The 13,898-nt window shown below is 35.9% G+C and overlaps 1 protein-coding gene across 1 annotated transcript; it reads right to left on the bottom strand.

Moving 5' to 3' along the window:
- Positions 1 to 3,091: 3,091 nt before the first annotated feature.
- LOC140890442 (glucan endo-1,3-beta-glucosidase 12-like) lies at positions 3,092 to 5,091 on the bottom strand. Its single transcript, XM_073298224.1, has 2 exons — positions 3,641 to 5,091; positions 3,092 to 3,285 (listed from the first exon to the last, which is right to left on the bottom strand). Exons 1-2 carry the CDS (start codon positions 5,025 to 5,027, stop codon positions 3,251 to 3,253), a joined length of 1,422 nt encoding a protein of 473 aa, XP_073154325.1. The 5' UTR covers positions 5,028 to 5,091; the 3' UTR covers positions 3,092 to 3,250.
- Between the last annotated feature and the right edge of the window lie 8,807 nt (positions 5,092 to 13,898).

Genomic DNA, 13,898 nt, shown 5'->3' with positions numbered 1-13,898 from the left:
AAAAAATACCGGGTGTTACATATTTATTTTATAATATATATAATATTATATTTATTTATTTATTCATATATTTTTAATTTATATATATATATAATTTTAAAGTTCCAGCTCGAGCTCGAGTACTCGAACTACAAACGAGCTCGAGCTCGAGCACATATTTTACTACTCAATCAAGCTCGAGCTCGTGTAGTAAAATATGAGTCGAGCTCGAGCTCGAGTAATGTGCTACTCGAGCTCGGCTCGACTCGGCTCGTTAACAAGATATTTGATTAACTTATATTTGTGACGGATTACTACATTATTTATTTTAATTGAGGATGTCATTGGAAGACCCGTGGCAATAGATTCTTCGAGAAATACAGAAACCGAATGGCACTCACGAAGACTAATTGACTTTGTTTTAGAAGACACGCAGTAAATATTAATTAATAGCTTTTTCATTTATATAGTATTTATCAATTATTTCATATTTCAATTTTTACAAGAATGATACGTTCACATCCACTTTATGGGAAGATTTTTGGACAAAATGAAAACTTATTTAGAAAATGTTGGTACAGAAGCTGTAATTGTTATTATTTAAATGTGTTGAGCAAAACTATATAAGGGTGAAATCCGTGTATTTAATGTCTTTCATATCATGAACTTGATTGTGAATGGGGATTCAAATGAAGTTATTTACTTTCGGAAAAGGTATTTCTCACCTTTTCCTAAAATTTGATTTAAAATAATTTATTTTTTTTAGATTTTACTAATTGAGTATGCATTTAGGTTGATGTTGGACAACAATACACCAAACACAATCGCCACTATCTCGGCATCAACTAACACAATTTTAGAGGATCTTTCGAAATACAATATTCGAACCATAAAAAAAAATCTCAGAAGATAATCAGGTAAGAAAACATCATAAGTAAACTCATTGGTGATACCCCGAGAAAGGCAGGAGCATTAGGGCTGTTAATCGTGACATCGAGCGGAATTCTAGCCCGAATATTTTTGGAGGAAGTGGTGATACCCCGGGAAAGGCAGGGGCATCAAGGCCGTCATTCGAGAAGAAGGAGTAAGGGTTAAAAGAGCTGAGCTAGTAGCTCAGAGTCGAACGTATAGCTTGTGCTAGGCGAGTATTGAAGGAAATGGGTGAAAAGATAAAATCGCAATGACCTAGTCAATACCTATTTTTCAGGAGCATGTTCTCCATGTACTGTCATGACCTTCGGTAGCCCGACCTGATTACCAACAAAATAAGAACGTGACTAGCTTGACTTCCCATGATTAAGATCATGGCCACTACCCGGAAAAGGCGAAGCAGTCGTATAGTTTTAAGCCCTATAAATACCTTCTAGCAGGTATTAGAGAGGGATGTTCACGAAAACCTAAATTACTATAATTTTATTCTCTACTTTCCTAAAAGCCCACTTTTTCATCTGAGTCTGATTTAAAAATCGAAGTGGCCCCACCGAAAAACCTTTCGAAGTCCCACTAACGAGTTTTTGGTGTATTTTCCCTATGCGCAGATATCATTACGCAAGGAAAGTGGTAAAACCATTAGATTATTTATCCTACAACCCTCTTAGCCCGGCCAGTCAATCAAACCCACTCTTCTACCTTGTTGACCCGGGCACCTGTTTAACAAAACTTCTTCACTCATAACCAAATATTATTGAATGATTAGTACATTTAATAGTAATTTTTCATTTAATTATAAAGGTCGGAAGCTTTTGGATTTGCGCTAAGATTGTAGGTGTTGAATCCTCGAAAGAATGGTCATATTTGTCATGTAAAAAATGTCCAAAGAAGGTGACTCCTGAAGATAATAAATTCTACTGTGAAAGGTGTGATCGTTTCGTTGTGACTGAAAATTTGAGGTCTGACTAATAATATACAATTAAATCCTATTTTTAATATCTTACAAATTTTCTCTAGTTTATTATTTAATTAATTTTTTGTTTTAATAAGTTTAAGATTCATATTCGAATTGTTGACCATACGGAAAATGTTTTTTTGTTACGTTGGGATCCGGAGAGTTTGAAACTTATAGGAAATGCAGCACTAGATTTGAGGGATGATGAGGAGGTTTTTGCCCACCTCGAAAATTCAGTTGTTCAACCATTCCTATCCACCTCGTTTCCGACCATTAAAATCCGGTACCAGGTTTTAGTTTTTTTTTTAATTTTTCGTATAACTAAAACACGGTACCGGGTTTTAGTTGTCGGGAACGAGTTGAACATCATTGGTTGGACAGCTGAAAATTTTTCTACATATATATATATATAATATTAAGTCTAATTTAATACACTAAAAAATAGTTTCATGTTAAGGTACCGTTTGGTTCGATGATAGGATAAATAGTACTTGGATAAGTAATATAATGTAATATAAAATAAATAAAAAAATGATAGTTAATATAGTATTTGATTTGATTGATATATTATAGTTTATGTGATTTGATTCATTAAATTTTTTTATATAAAAATAATAAATTACCATTTCGCCTTTTTTAAAAATAAATAAAATATGAATAATATTATTTATAAGGATAATATAGTAATTTAAATTCAATGATTTGATTGATATAAAATAAATGATTAATGATTTGATTGATGTAAAATAAATAATTAATAGATGAATAAATATTATGACGAAAAGAACGAATGATTAGATAAGAAAAGTTATCCAAGTATTATTTGTACTTGTACCAAAACAAGCTCTTATATAAAAGTTGAGCCTATTATAGTAACAAACTTTGAGAACATCAAAATTTTATATAAAATAATTACCCTTTCTTATTCATTATCTCAATAAACCTCTCTCCCAATCTATTTTTTGGTTTAAAAAAATTTATTTATTTTACACATAAAGCATGCGCATTTGCACTAGTTATATTTATGTGTGTGTAAACTATCCCTTCCATGTCAATTATCGATGGGGGAGAAAAATATTCACCAAATTCAAGATATACAAGTGAGAAAGTCACAACCAACTAGGCAAAACATAATATGATACGAAAAATCCGCAAGTCCTATCAGAAACCTAATAGGATTAATTAATAATATTTATTTGTACATGAACCAATTAAGTAGTTGGATAATTGTATAGATAGATATATAAAAGTCAAAAAGTACACGAAACCAAACATATCTAATCCCTTCTATGTTTCTACATATAAAAAATAATAATGGTAAAAAGAAAAAAATTAAAAACAACTCCAAGAAAGGCTAATGAAACAAGCAAAAAAATGGCCCCTCCATCACCCAGCAGTTGGGAACTTGCAGTTACCAAATTCTGCAAAAATAAGATTAGCCATTATTTTCTGAGTAATGTTATTTTACCATGTACTCTTATACATAGCATTAAATAAGCTAATAAATAGATTGATCGACTCGATTTATTTATTTATGAAAAATGATATGATCTAAAAAAGTTTTTGTACGAACAGATAATTTTTCAAGAAAATCTAGCGAGTAAAATGATAATATTAATTTTTTTCCACCAAAAAATATATATTATGATTTTTGAAATGGTGATAATATTTATCACCTATAGTGTAACATATATTATTATTATTGAAACAAATATTGTGTGTATAAAAAATGTATAATATACCGAAAGATATGAAAATTTGGACGCGGAGACTTACTGGGAGGCTGAGTAACGACGTAGGCGGCGCCGGAGAAATCGCAGGTCCAACCGCCGCGACCATTTCTCTGGTAGAAGCTGTTGAATGCATAAGAAGCGTGCGCCACCAGGTTCTTCGGGTTGTAACACGCCGCACCGGGCTGAATCGGCCGGCAATCCGCGCCACCTTCGCCGCAAGCGTAATCCAGCGCCGCCTGCAATCTCTTCTCCCCCGCCTGTTCGTTAGCCACGCACCACGTCTGCCCCACGGTGCTGGTGGAGAAGTCCCCCGCATCTCCGCCGCTGTTGCTGGGAGGCTTCGCCACCACCTGGCTTTTACTCTCGTTGTTCATGATGATGGCCTCCGCCGTGAGAGGGATGTCGTACACTTTCTGCTCGTTCGGGTAAAAGAGCCCGTAGTTCCTTTCGGAAGTCGGCCCGTTCTTCTGGTTTTCGTTGAATAGTGCGAATAAGTAGACGTCGAGTGGCTCTTCGGGCCGAAGTGGGGTCCCACCGCCGGCGAGCACTCTGCGAACCAGGTTCCCGTTGTAAGCTGCCGCGTTTGGTTCACTCGCGCCGATTTCATTTTCGTCGCCTTTCGATGGCCACCCTGTTTCAGACACCACCATTTTGATGTCATTGAATCCTAAAGCATTCGTCGCCGCGAAAACGGCGTCGATTTGGGCTTCGAACAAGCTTTTGTAAACAAGCCCATTGCTCTGATCTACAACGCCGGGGTTGTCTCGGAACAAGGCGTAATCTAAAGAAATGGTGTCTGTATTCGCCGTGTAGGCGAAAAATGGGTAAGCGTTCACCATCAAATAGGAACCCGTTTGTTTGATGAAATTCAACATGGGTTTGATTACGGGCTCGACGAGTTCTGTTTTGAAAGAACCAGAGGACGAAGGGTATGAAGTCTGGAGCGCACTGAGGGCGATCGGGGATGAAACTTTGATGGAGGAAGCTACGCCGTACTTAGCGAGTGAAGCATACACGTTTTTCATGGCTGGAACGAGAAAAAGGGTCGTGTTTTGTGGATCCACGAACACTTCATTCCCAACAGAAATGGCCTCGATTTGGGTGTTGGGATGGTACGCGAGGATGTTGGATTGGACCCACGAGTCGGTAAAGGATTGCGCGGCGGCGGCGGAGGCGAGCTGCTCGTTGGGAAGAGCGACGATCACGGAGATGCCGGAGCCGGAAAGCGCGGAGAGGACGGTGGAATCTGTGTCGTAGAGCTTCACTTTGGTGATGCCCTGTTTTTGGAGGAGTTTCACCACTTGCGGCGGCGGCGGGAGGTTGTCTGCGATGCGGCCGTAGTTGATTCCGACGGTTCCGGAGTCGCAGAGGACATATCGGAGAAAAGGGAGCAAGAAAAACAAGGTGAAGAGGGAATTGGAGAACTCCATTGGAGAGAGTGGGAAGATTTAGTGGAAATGGAGAAGATATAAATAGAGGGGGAGTAGTAGTGGAGTTCGTGGGGAAACAGGGGAATGCAATGGAGTAGTGGGAATTTCTTGCTTGGAAAAATATATAAATTTCTAATTATAAAGGAATTAAATTTGTATTATATAATATTCATCTTATAGAGTTATTTTATGATGCCCAACATTATATGTCCATTTCATGCCCACCATGTACAATAGATGAGTGTACATGATGGGCATGAAGTGGGCATATAATATTGAGCACCATAAAAGAACTCTCATATTATATATATATATATATATATATATATATATATATATATATATATATATATATATATATATTATTACGTGTAATAATTTTGATTTCATAAAATTTTGATTTAGTTAAAATATTAGCAATCAATTAGATTTTGGACCAAAATAAAATATTAAATTCAAGAATTTGGATGAGTTGATCAAATATATGGTGGTTTATAAACAATAATGGATAATTGATAAGATAATTTTGAGTGGAGGTTAAAAGAAAATAAAATTTAGAAGATATGTTTGTAAAATTAATAAAGGTTTCATCAAATTGATTACGAATTCGAGAGTAAATAAGATAATTTTTTTAATTAAATTATAAGATAATGACTATGCTTGGTGATTTAAAAAGTAACAAAACTATATTGAAAAATTATATTTTTTGTCTTGTGATTTGAACTTTTTAATTTTTAAACCTGTTAATGATGAGTTTGTATGTGTAGTCATGCAACCTACATTTTTTCCCTCTTGGTATAGCGATTTGTTTTTATTATGTGACTCGTACATCATTTTAGTATTTTGTTCTTCGATTTATATATATATATATATAGCATTTTTAATATTTTTTTACTAGTAACACGAATGAACTTCCGAAAAAAAACCAAAAAATGGGGGGAAAATTAAAATGATGATGTTTAGTTTTTGGTTCAATTTTTAGTTTGTATTCATCCTTTTATCTTTAATAATTTAAAAATAAAATGATAATGTTGTTATCTTAGCATGTTGAGTTAACAAATAAGTTTACTATCTTAAAAATAATTGGATTACTTCATCAAAAAAAAAAAATTAATTGGATTACGTACGGATTCAACCATCGCACTCCAATAAATGGAAAAAAAATTCTTTTTGGGGATCATGATTTGCACCATCATTGATGAAAAAATACATTTATTTATGGATTAATTACGTTTGAACGTTTTTGTTTTATTTATTGTACTTGTTTAACGTTAGGGTTTATGTTTATGAATATTTTATGAAATTGCTACATTACAAGTTAACGATGAATACATAGAATGTGATTATCGTTCATTTTTCGGAAACAAATATTAACAGATTGTTTAGCAGCGGAGTGTTACATAAAATATTAAAAATTGGTGAAAGAAACTCACATAACCATTTTAACCTAATAACAATCCACTCTAGCATTAATTAGCACTTCGAAATTATTCTTAAAATATTACAAAAAAAATTAATATAAATTTAAAAAACTTTTTTTAAAATTCCTTTTTTGGATCCACTGGAGAATGTTACTTGGGCGACTTGCGCATCGCAAAGCTAGCTAATTCGCTACGCAAATGGGCGATAACGACTGGAAAAAAGAATACTAAATTTAATTTGCTTATGAAATCATATTCACATAGCAAAATGTGAACGTTGGACTTGCCAGTCGAGCATGTTAACTTGGTTATTGTACAGTTAATGTGGGCCAATGTGATGCAATTATTGTGTATAATAATTTCCAACGGATAGGATTTATTATGTTGGACAAAATGAATGATTATTGTTTTTAATTTGATGTTGCAAAATAAAATTATCCCATTTTCATTCGATCAAGGTCACCTCAATTACAATGATGTATAGGTTATGACAACGTCCGGATTTATTAAGGGGTAAGAGAATAACGTTCTTCTTTAGGGATTCGTCCGACCAAACACGAAGATTTGGGTTATGGAAGAAAAAAACACTTAAAATCGTTGATTAAAACAGAAACTCATATTTCATCGTAAATCTTGATCGATAACTTTGTCAAATAAATAAATGTTCACGGCACAAATTCCTTGATCATGTGAATATGGTTTTGATTACGTCTGATGCGAACATCATAAAAAATGAATAATCAGGCGTGGTTTCTTTCTTGAGTTGTTGTTTTTGTTTTTTCCTTACTTCAATTTTTTTTTTTCATACCCGTTTGTATTAAGGGGCCTCCCTTTTATATGCATTGACCCGGCCTCTTCCATGATTGCCCAGCATGGCCCAACTGACAACTGTTTTTGTGATGGGATAGTTGTCACGTAGTATTGACCCCCCCGCAATACTAGGAAGAGCCCATACCGAGCCCATACTGTTACACCATGTTGCCTAATGATTTGATTTGCAGTAAGAGTCTGCCACACGTAAAGGAGGTATGGGATTTCTTTTATATAAAATGACCCTGGGCCCACCGAGTATTACGGGCCCCTGGTTTTCGGGTATTTATCCTTGATACTTGGGCCCCTGAAGGAGCTCCTGGGTTCCCGGTTTATGAGATGACCCCGGGCCCATCACCCCGGACTTACCGGGATGATGCCGGGCTCCCGTCTTGCAAGCCGACCCCGGGCTCACCGTCTGGGCCTACTAGGATAACACTACACCTTCGGCAAATAGTCGGGCTAGAACCTGTTTCGCTGTCCCGAGAGATTAGTATGGCCCTTCCCCGGTGGTCCTGTGCGATACACTGAGCTCCACGTCAGCCCTAAATGCTTCGTAGTACGCGTTGTCAGAGATCTTGTCAGAGGTCGCTTTAGCTTCCCAATCACGCTTTGCGCATCTCTTCCGTTCAATTCAAAATAGACGGCTTAGATTGCCCAGACATTTTATTAATACTCCAGCACTTGTGCTTTCTCTTCACCTCCTCATTGTCTCCCCCCTCTTGCGCGATTGCCTCTGATTATCCGTCCTTCGCTTCCACTTCCGTCATTCGTCTCCCGCACACTTTCACTCGCCTCGTAATTACGTAAGTATTCTTTCTTCCTTCATGTCTACTGGTACGTCCTCTACCTTTGGGGCGAATGCCAAAGGCTCGCCTAGAGACGAAGAGCCTAGCGGTGACTCGAGCGATGCTCGTTCCGCTTCGGCTCTTCCTTCCCGACCTCGCTTTTCTAGAAAAACTTCCCGCGCCAAACACTCCGTAGCCTCGTCCTCCAATGCGAGGGAAAGAGAAAAAAAGAAAGTGCAGAACCCCCTCCCCCTTGCCTCCGTTCCGCCAACCCTGGGATGGTTCACCCATCTTCCCAGCACCTTATCGCAGGGGGCGGCAGAGGAATTGCGTAGCTCGGGAGAAATCCCCCTATCTTATACTTTGTTTCGCCCCTTATCAGGGAGCACACCCGATACCCCTCCGTCGGGTTGTCATACCTTTTTTCGGGATCAAATCCGTAGCGGTCTTTGCTTTCCCATTCCTCCTTTCTACCTGGCGGTTGCCGACTTTTTCCGAGTTCCGGTTAACCAATTTCATCCGAACTCCTTCCGAATTATGGCATCCACCTACATTCTTTTCAAAATGCATAACTTAGCCATCACCCCCCTCATATTTTTATCGGATGCTGCCCGGCGAGAGACGAAGATGCATCAGGCTGTGATAGAGAAGATGCAGGCAGGGTTAGTTGCCGCCTGGACAGAGGCGGGCCTGTCTCGCCTACTAGCCGAGGATGCCGACTCCTCTTTGAAGAAGCAGCTGATGACCGAGTCTCAGTGGAAGCAAGATTTTCTGGCCTCAAAAGATTTCAAGAAGATGGTGATAGACCAATCCTTTGACTTCTTTGAACAGGGTTTCGACCTATGTTCCGTTCAATACGAAGAGGCCGGGTTAAGTCAAGAGGGGGTCCCGGACATCCATCGAGCTATTGCATCCCTGCCCTCTTCTTCCATGACCGGGGAGGAGACATCTCCTGAAGAAAAGTAAAAACTAGTGCCCGAGGCGTGTCCTTATCTCTTGTTCTAATACGTTTCTAGGGATATTTTGTTTTTTTTTGTAAAAAACTTTGAGTAATGAATATGTTTATTTGATTTTCTTTGGCTTTTTGTCACCTTGCGTATTTGAATTCCCTGTTTGAGTATCGGGACGTTGAATTATCCGGGTGTTTAGGTGTCAGGGTGGTGGGTCATATTTGCATACCGGGTAGATCACCTAGATTCATATGGAATTACCACGGGCCTTTGCATACCGGGAGGAACCATAACTTACCAGGTTGAGCTCCCGGAGCACCATAAGCGTCGATCACCTGGTTAAGGGGATCTTCCACCCGGGTACTCAACCCGTAAGCTATCATATTCTCATGCGTTAAAAGGACAGGGAAAGAGAAGTTTTGGTTGCCCACTAAAGCCAGGCTGCGAACATAGGGCTCCTCAACCTTATAGTTTTCAGGGAGTTCAGGTTGAGGGGGAAGGCTGGACAAAAATCCGGTCCTAAAAGAGAAAGGGACCGGGGGGCGGATGAAGAAGTACCTTTCTTTCCAGCCCTTCAGGGAAGAAGGGATATCGGAAAGGAAGCGAGCGTTCTGCCGAGCGGCCAAAGAAAAGGCCCCCTCGTTAAAACGGCAGGAGAAAAAGTAGTGAAAGATGAGGGGGGTGATGGCTAAGTTATGCATTTTGAAAAGAATGTAGGTGGATGCCATAATTCGGAAGGAGTTCGGATGAAATTGGTTAACCGGAACTCGGAAAAAGTCGGCAACCGCCAGGTAGAAAGGAGGAATGGGAAAGCGAAGACCGCTACGGATTTGATCCCGAAAAAAGGTATGACAACCCGACGGAGGGGTATCGGGTGTGCTCCCTGATAAGGGGCGAAACAAAGTATAAGATAGGGGGATTAGTAAAAAACTTTGAGTAATGAATATGTTTATTTGATTTTCTTTGTCTTTTTGTCACCTTGCGTATTTGAATTCCCTGTTTGAGTATCGGGACGTTGAATTATCCGGGTGTTTAGGTGTCAGGGTGGTGGGTCATCTTTGCATACCGGGTAGATCACCTAGATTCATATGGAATTACCACGGGCCTTTGCATACCGGGGCCCCTGAAATGACCCCGGGTTTACCGTCCGGGCCTACCAGGATAACAACGTCCTAATTTGAGAAATATTATACTCCCTCCGACCCAATTATATTGTTCACGTTTCTTTTTTTGTTTGTCCCAAATATATAATCATATATTATATTTAGTAATATTTTTTTACACTTTTTTTATTAATATATCATTATTAACTAAACCTTGAAAATTGTGCAATTATTTTTTAATACATTAAGTAGGGATAAAATAGGCAGTCTATATAAAATTTACTTTTACAATAATTTTTTCTTAATATGTTTTAAAAAGAAAAGAAGATAATATATATAAGACAGAGGAGTATTAAATACATCACATAATGATGCATTAATGAACATCGACGTCTCATCATATGTATTTAATCTCGTGCGATTTGATAATTTTTTAGGATTATATGTTTTGAGATATAGAAGTGGAAGAAATTAAGTGGATATTTATTTAGGAGAGAAAATGAAAATGAGAATGTGCCGTAATATATTCAAGTGGGTTGGGCAAGTAAAATGAAAACATATGAAAGTCAAAATTTGAAAGAATATATAATTCAGAAGCAATCGATTTTGCGACGTTATGTAGCTGAAAATGAAGAAATTTCACACCTAAAATCGGTTGGGAATGGATTGAATTGAATGAATGAATAAATGTGTGCAAGAAAAGCCGACTTATCATTTGATATGATTTGATGGTATTTCATGCCGTCGACATGAGCGGATATATATGTAATTTTAACGAAATAAATCGTAATGTAGGTATCATTTCTTTCTTAAAGTATACAAATTTTTATCACCAAAATATTAAGGTCCTGTCCTACCTTAATTCCTTGAGAAAGGAGGTGGTGTTCTCTCACTTCCTTGTTTTTTTTTTTAACATTTATGTGAAAGGGTTTCATCCCTAAGACGGGTTAATCCTACCCATATTTATAATAATAAGTAATATTTTTGGCATAAAATGTAATGTTTTTTAATTGATAACACATATAAAAGACTAATCTAAAAAAAATGACCCTTGTGACCGACTCATAGCAATTTTGGTCCTTTTTTTTTCACATACGCATGGTATTTTATACGAAAATGAATTTTGTGAAACGGTGTCACAGATTTTCATCTATGAGACGAGTTGACTTGATCCATATATTTATAGTAAAAATTATTTTCTCGGTCCCGATTATATAGGCCACCTTCTTTATCTCAAATATATATGTTTACATTATATTTAGTAATATTTTTCATGCTCTTTTACTAATATAATATATATTTATAATTACATATTGAAAATTAAGCAACCATTTTTTGAACACATTGAATAGGGATAAAACGAGAAGTATGTACTCCTTTCGTTCCACTCATTTAGGCCACTTTTATTTTTTTATCCATCCCAAATATAGTATATTTTCCAAACTTAATGTTATATTTCTTACTATTTTACCAATTTTCCAAATTAAATTAATGTATTTAACTATTTATACAATTATTTTATTTTATTAAAATTTTCATTATATATGGGTTAAATGAAAAATTGGTTACTAAAATTTACTTTTTCAATCTGTTTAAAATACATGTCTATATCAATGACACAATAAGAATATATAATTTATGTTTTCAATGATTTTTCCAAACTTGTGTGTGACAAAAAACATGACTATAAAATCAGAACGGAATGAGTAATATTTTTTTTCACGAATTTGATGAAATATCTGTGAGATAAAAAATTGACTTGAGGACCAATTTCATATGAGATTTTATTATTTTATATGTGATATACACGCGTGTGCACAACAAGAATCAATCCATTCCGACACGGCGAATTATGTCATTTAATCATGAACCTGATTAAAGATATTGGTTATTGTTTGTTCCCTTGGCTCACAAGTCAAGCAAAGATTAATTTTATTTAACAAACCCATTATATTGAAATGTATTTTTCATTCGATTCGGTGCTTAACAAATCCATTATTCAAAAGTTTTGTCCTGTATAATGCATTATATTAATTTGTCAACCTTTAGACTAGAGTCGTTAATTTGGGTTAAGTCCGTCGGGTTGGCCCGACCCGCCACACAATTTAAGTGGGTTAACAAAAGGTGGGTCTTAGATGGGCCAACCCGCCTAGGCCCGCGACTCACGCGGGTTGGCCCGTCGCGGGCTTGGAAAATTAATAATTTATTTTTATTTTTATTGTTATATATGTATTTTTTAATAACTTTTATAATTTTTTATATTAATTAATTTATATAAAATTTACACACCTGAAATCAATAATTAAAATTTTTATTAATATGTTTTTATTAATATTTATTTATGAAATTATATTTATAATTAATTATAATATTTTTTATTTATTTTTATTTGTCGTGATCCAACCCGCGGGCCGGCCCGCCTAACCCGCAGGCCTCAACCCACCTTGGTTGGGTTGGGTTGAGGATTTCTAGCCCGCCAGGATGGTGGGTCGACCCACCATAGACCCGCCAAAAAATGTGTTTTTGGTGGGCCGCCCCGCCCCGCCATGGGTTGGCCCGTTTGACAGCTATACTTTAGACCTTTACCTATATATATTTGTGTATGTACCTGAATAAATACGTCGTGATCAAAATTGACACGTAAAATGGTCTTACGTAAAGTTTTTTGTGTTACTTTAAACCAAAGTAAAAGTGTTTTATTATCATCTAAAAAAAACGTGTTTTATTATTTTTGGCATAACTATATTTTTTAGTAGATCCGATAAGATCCGATATTTATTTTATAAAATTGACTCATGATAAATTTTTTCGTAAGTTTTTGTATTTTTTTACCATGATAAACATGATTTCTAACTACTGCATTTTCTAATTTGGTTCATTATATGTTTAAATTGAATAAATCGCAATTGCATTCTATGTGTGTGTATATGTCGAATCGGAATTTTGTGTATGTATCTATGCAAATTTAATATATGAAAAATTGAAATCAAACCCATTAATTATCTTTCTAGAGACCTGAATTGAAAAGTTAAAGTCTCATTGAGTTCGTTTTGAATTCCAAGGAACACCAAGACTTTTAACTCGATCGGCGTAGTCCAAACGTTTTAGAATATATATCATGTTTACCAATGATGTGACACTATTCTATTTGACCACATCTTTATCACATCCAATAGAATAGTGACACATCATTGATGGACATGGTAGTGGGCATGATAGGTGGACACTTGAAAAAAATTATATATATATATATATATATATATATATATATATATAAATTAGAAGTTATGTTTGGAAATTAAATCTTGTAAATTGTTGACGTTGCGTTAATAAAACGATATTATGTAATGCCAAATATAATATAAGAACAGAAAAATATGCCAAATCTTACATTATGTTTATATAAGATAAAAATTAAACTGAAAATTTTGAAGGAGAATATATAATAATTTGATTTCATTTTTCTAAAACTATGATAATTGAAAAAAAAAAACTAATTTATAATTTTATATGGAGTTGAATCCAAAATGGAAAAGATTGGGTCTTTGGAGTCGCTGGTGTTGATAGTGTTAGGTTGGTCTCCCATTTACGAAGGATCCTAATGATTTTGCGGTTGAGTCTATTCTGACATAAATGTACATAATACTTTAATGCAAAATCTAATGATCTAAAATTATATTTAAAAAAAATGTGGAACACACAATTGAATTTGTATAATTAAATGTAATGTAATGTAAAAACACTCTCTTTATGCTAACATCCCGTCAATTATAACATTTTATGACACGTTTATAATTTA

Source organism: Henckelia pumila, chromosome 3, assembly GCF_033568475.1.
Source record: "Henckelia pumila isolate YLH828 chromosome 3, ASM3356847v2, whole genome shotgun sequence".
Lineage (NCBI taxonomy): Eukaryota > Viridiplantae > Streptophyta > Magnoliopsida > Lamiales > Gesneriaceae > Henckelia > Henckelia pumila.
Note: the sequence above shows the minus strand (reverse complement) of the source record. Positions and strands in the feature narration are given on the sequence as shown.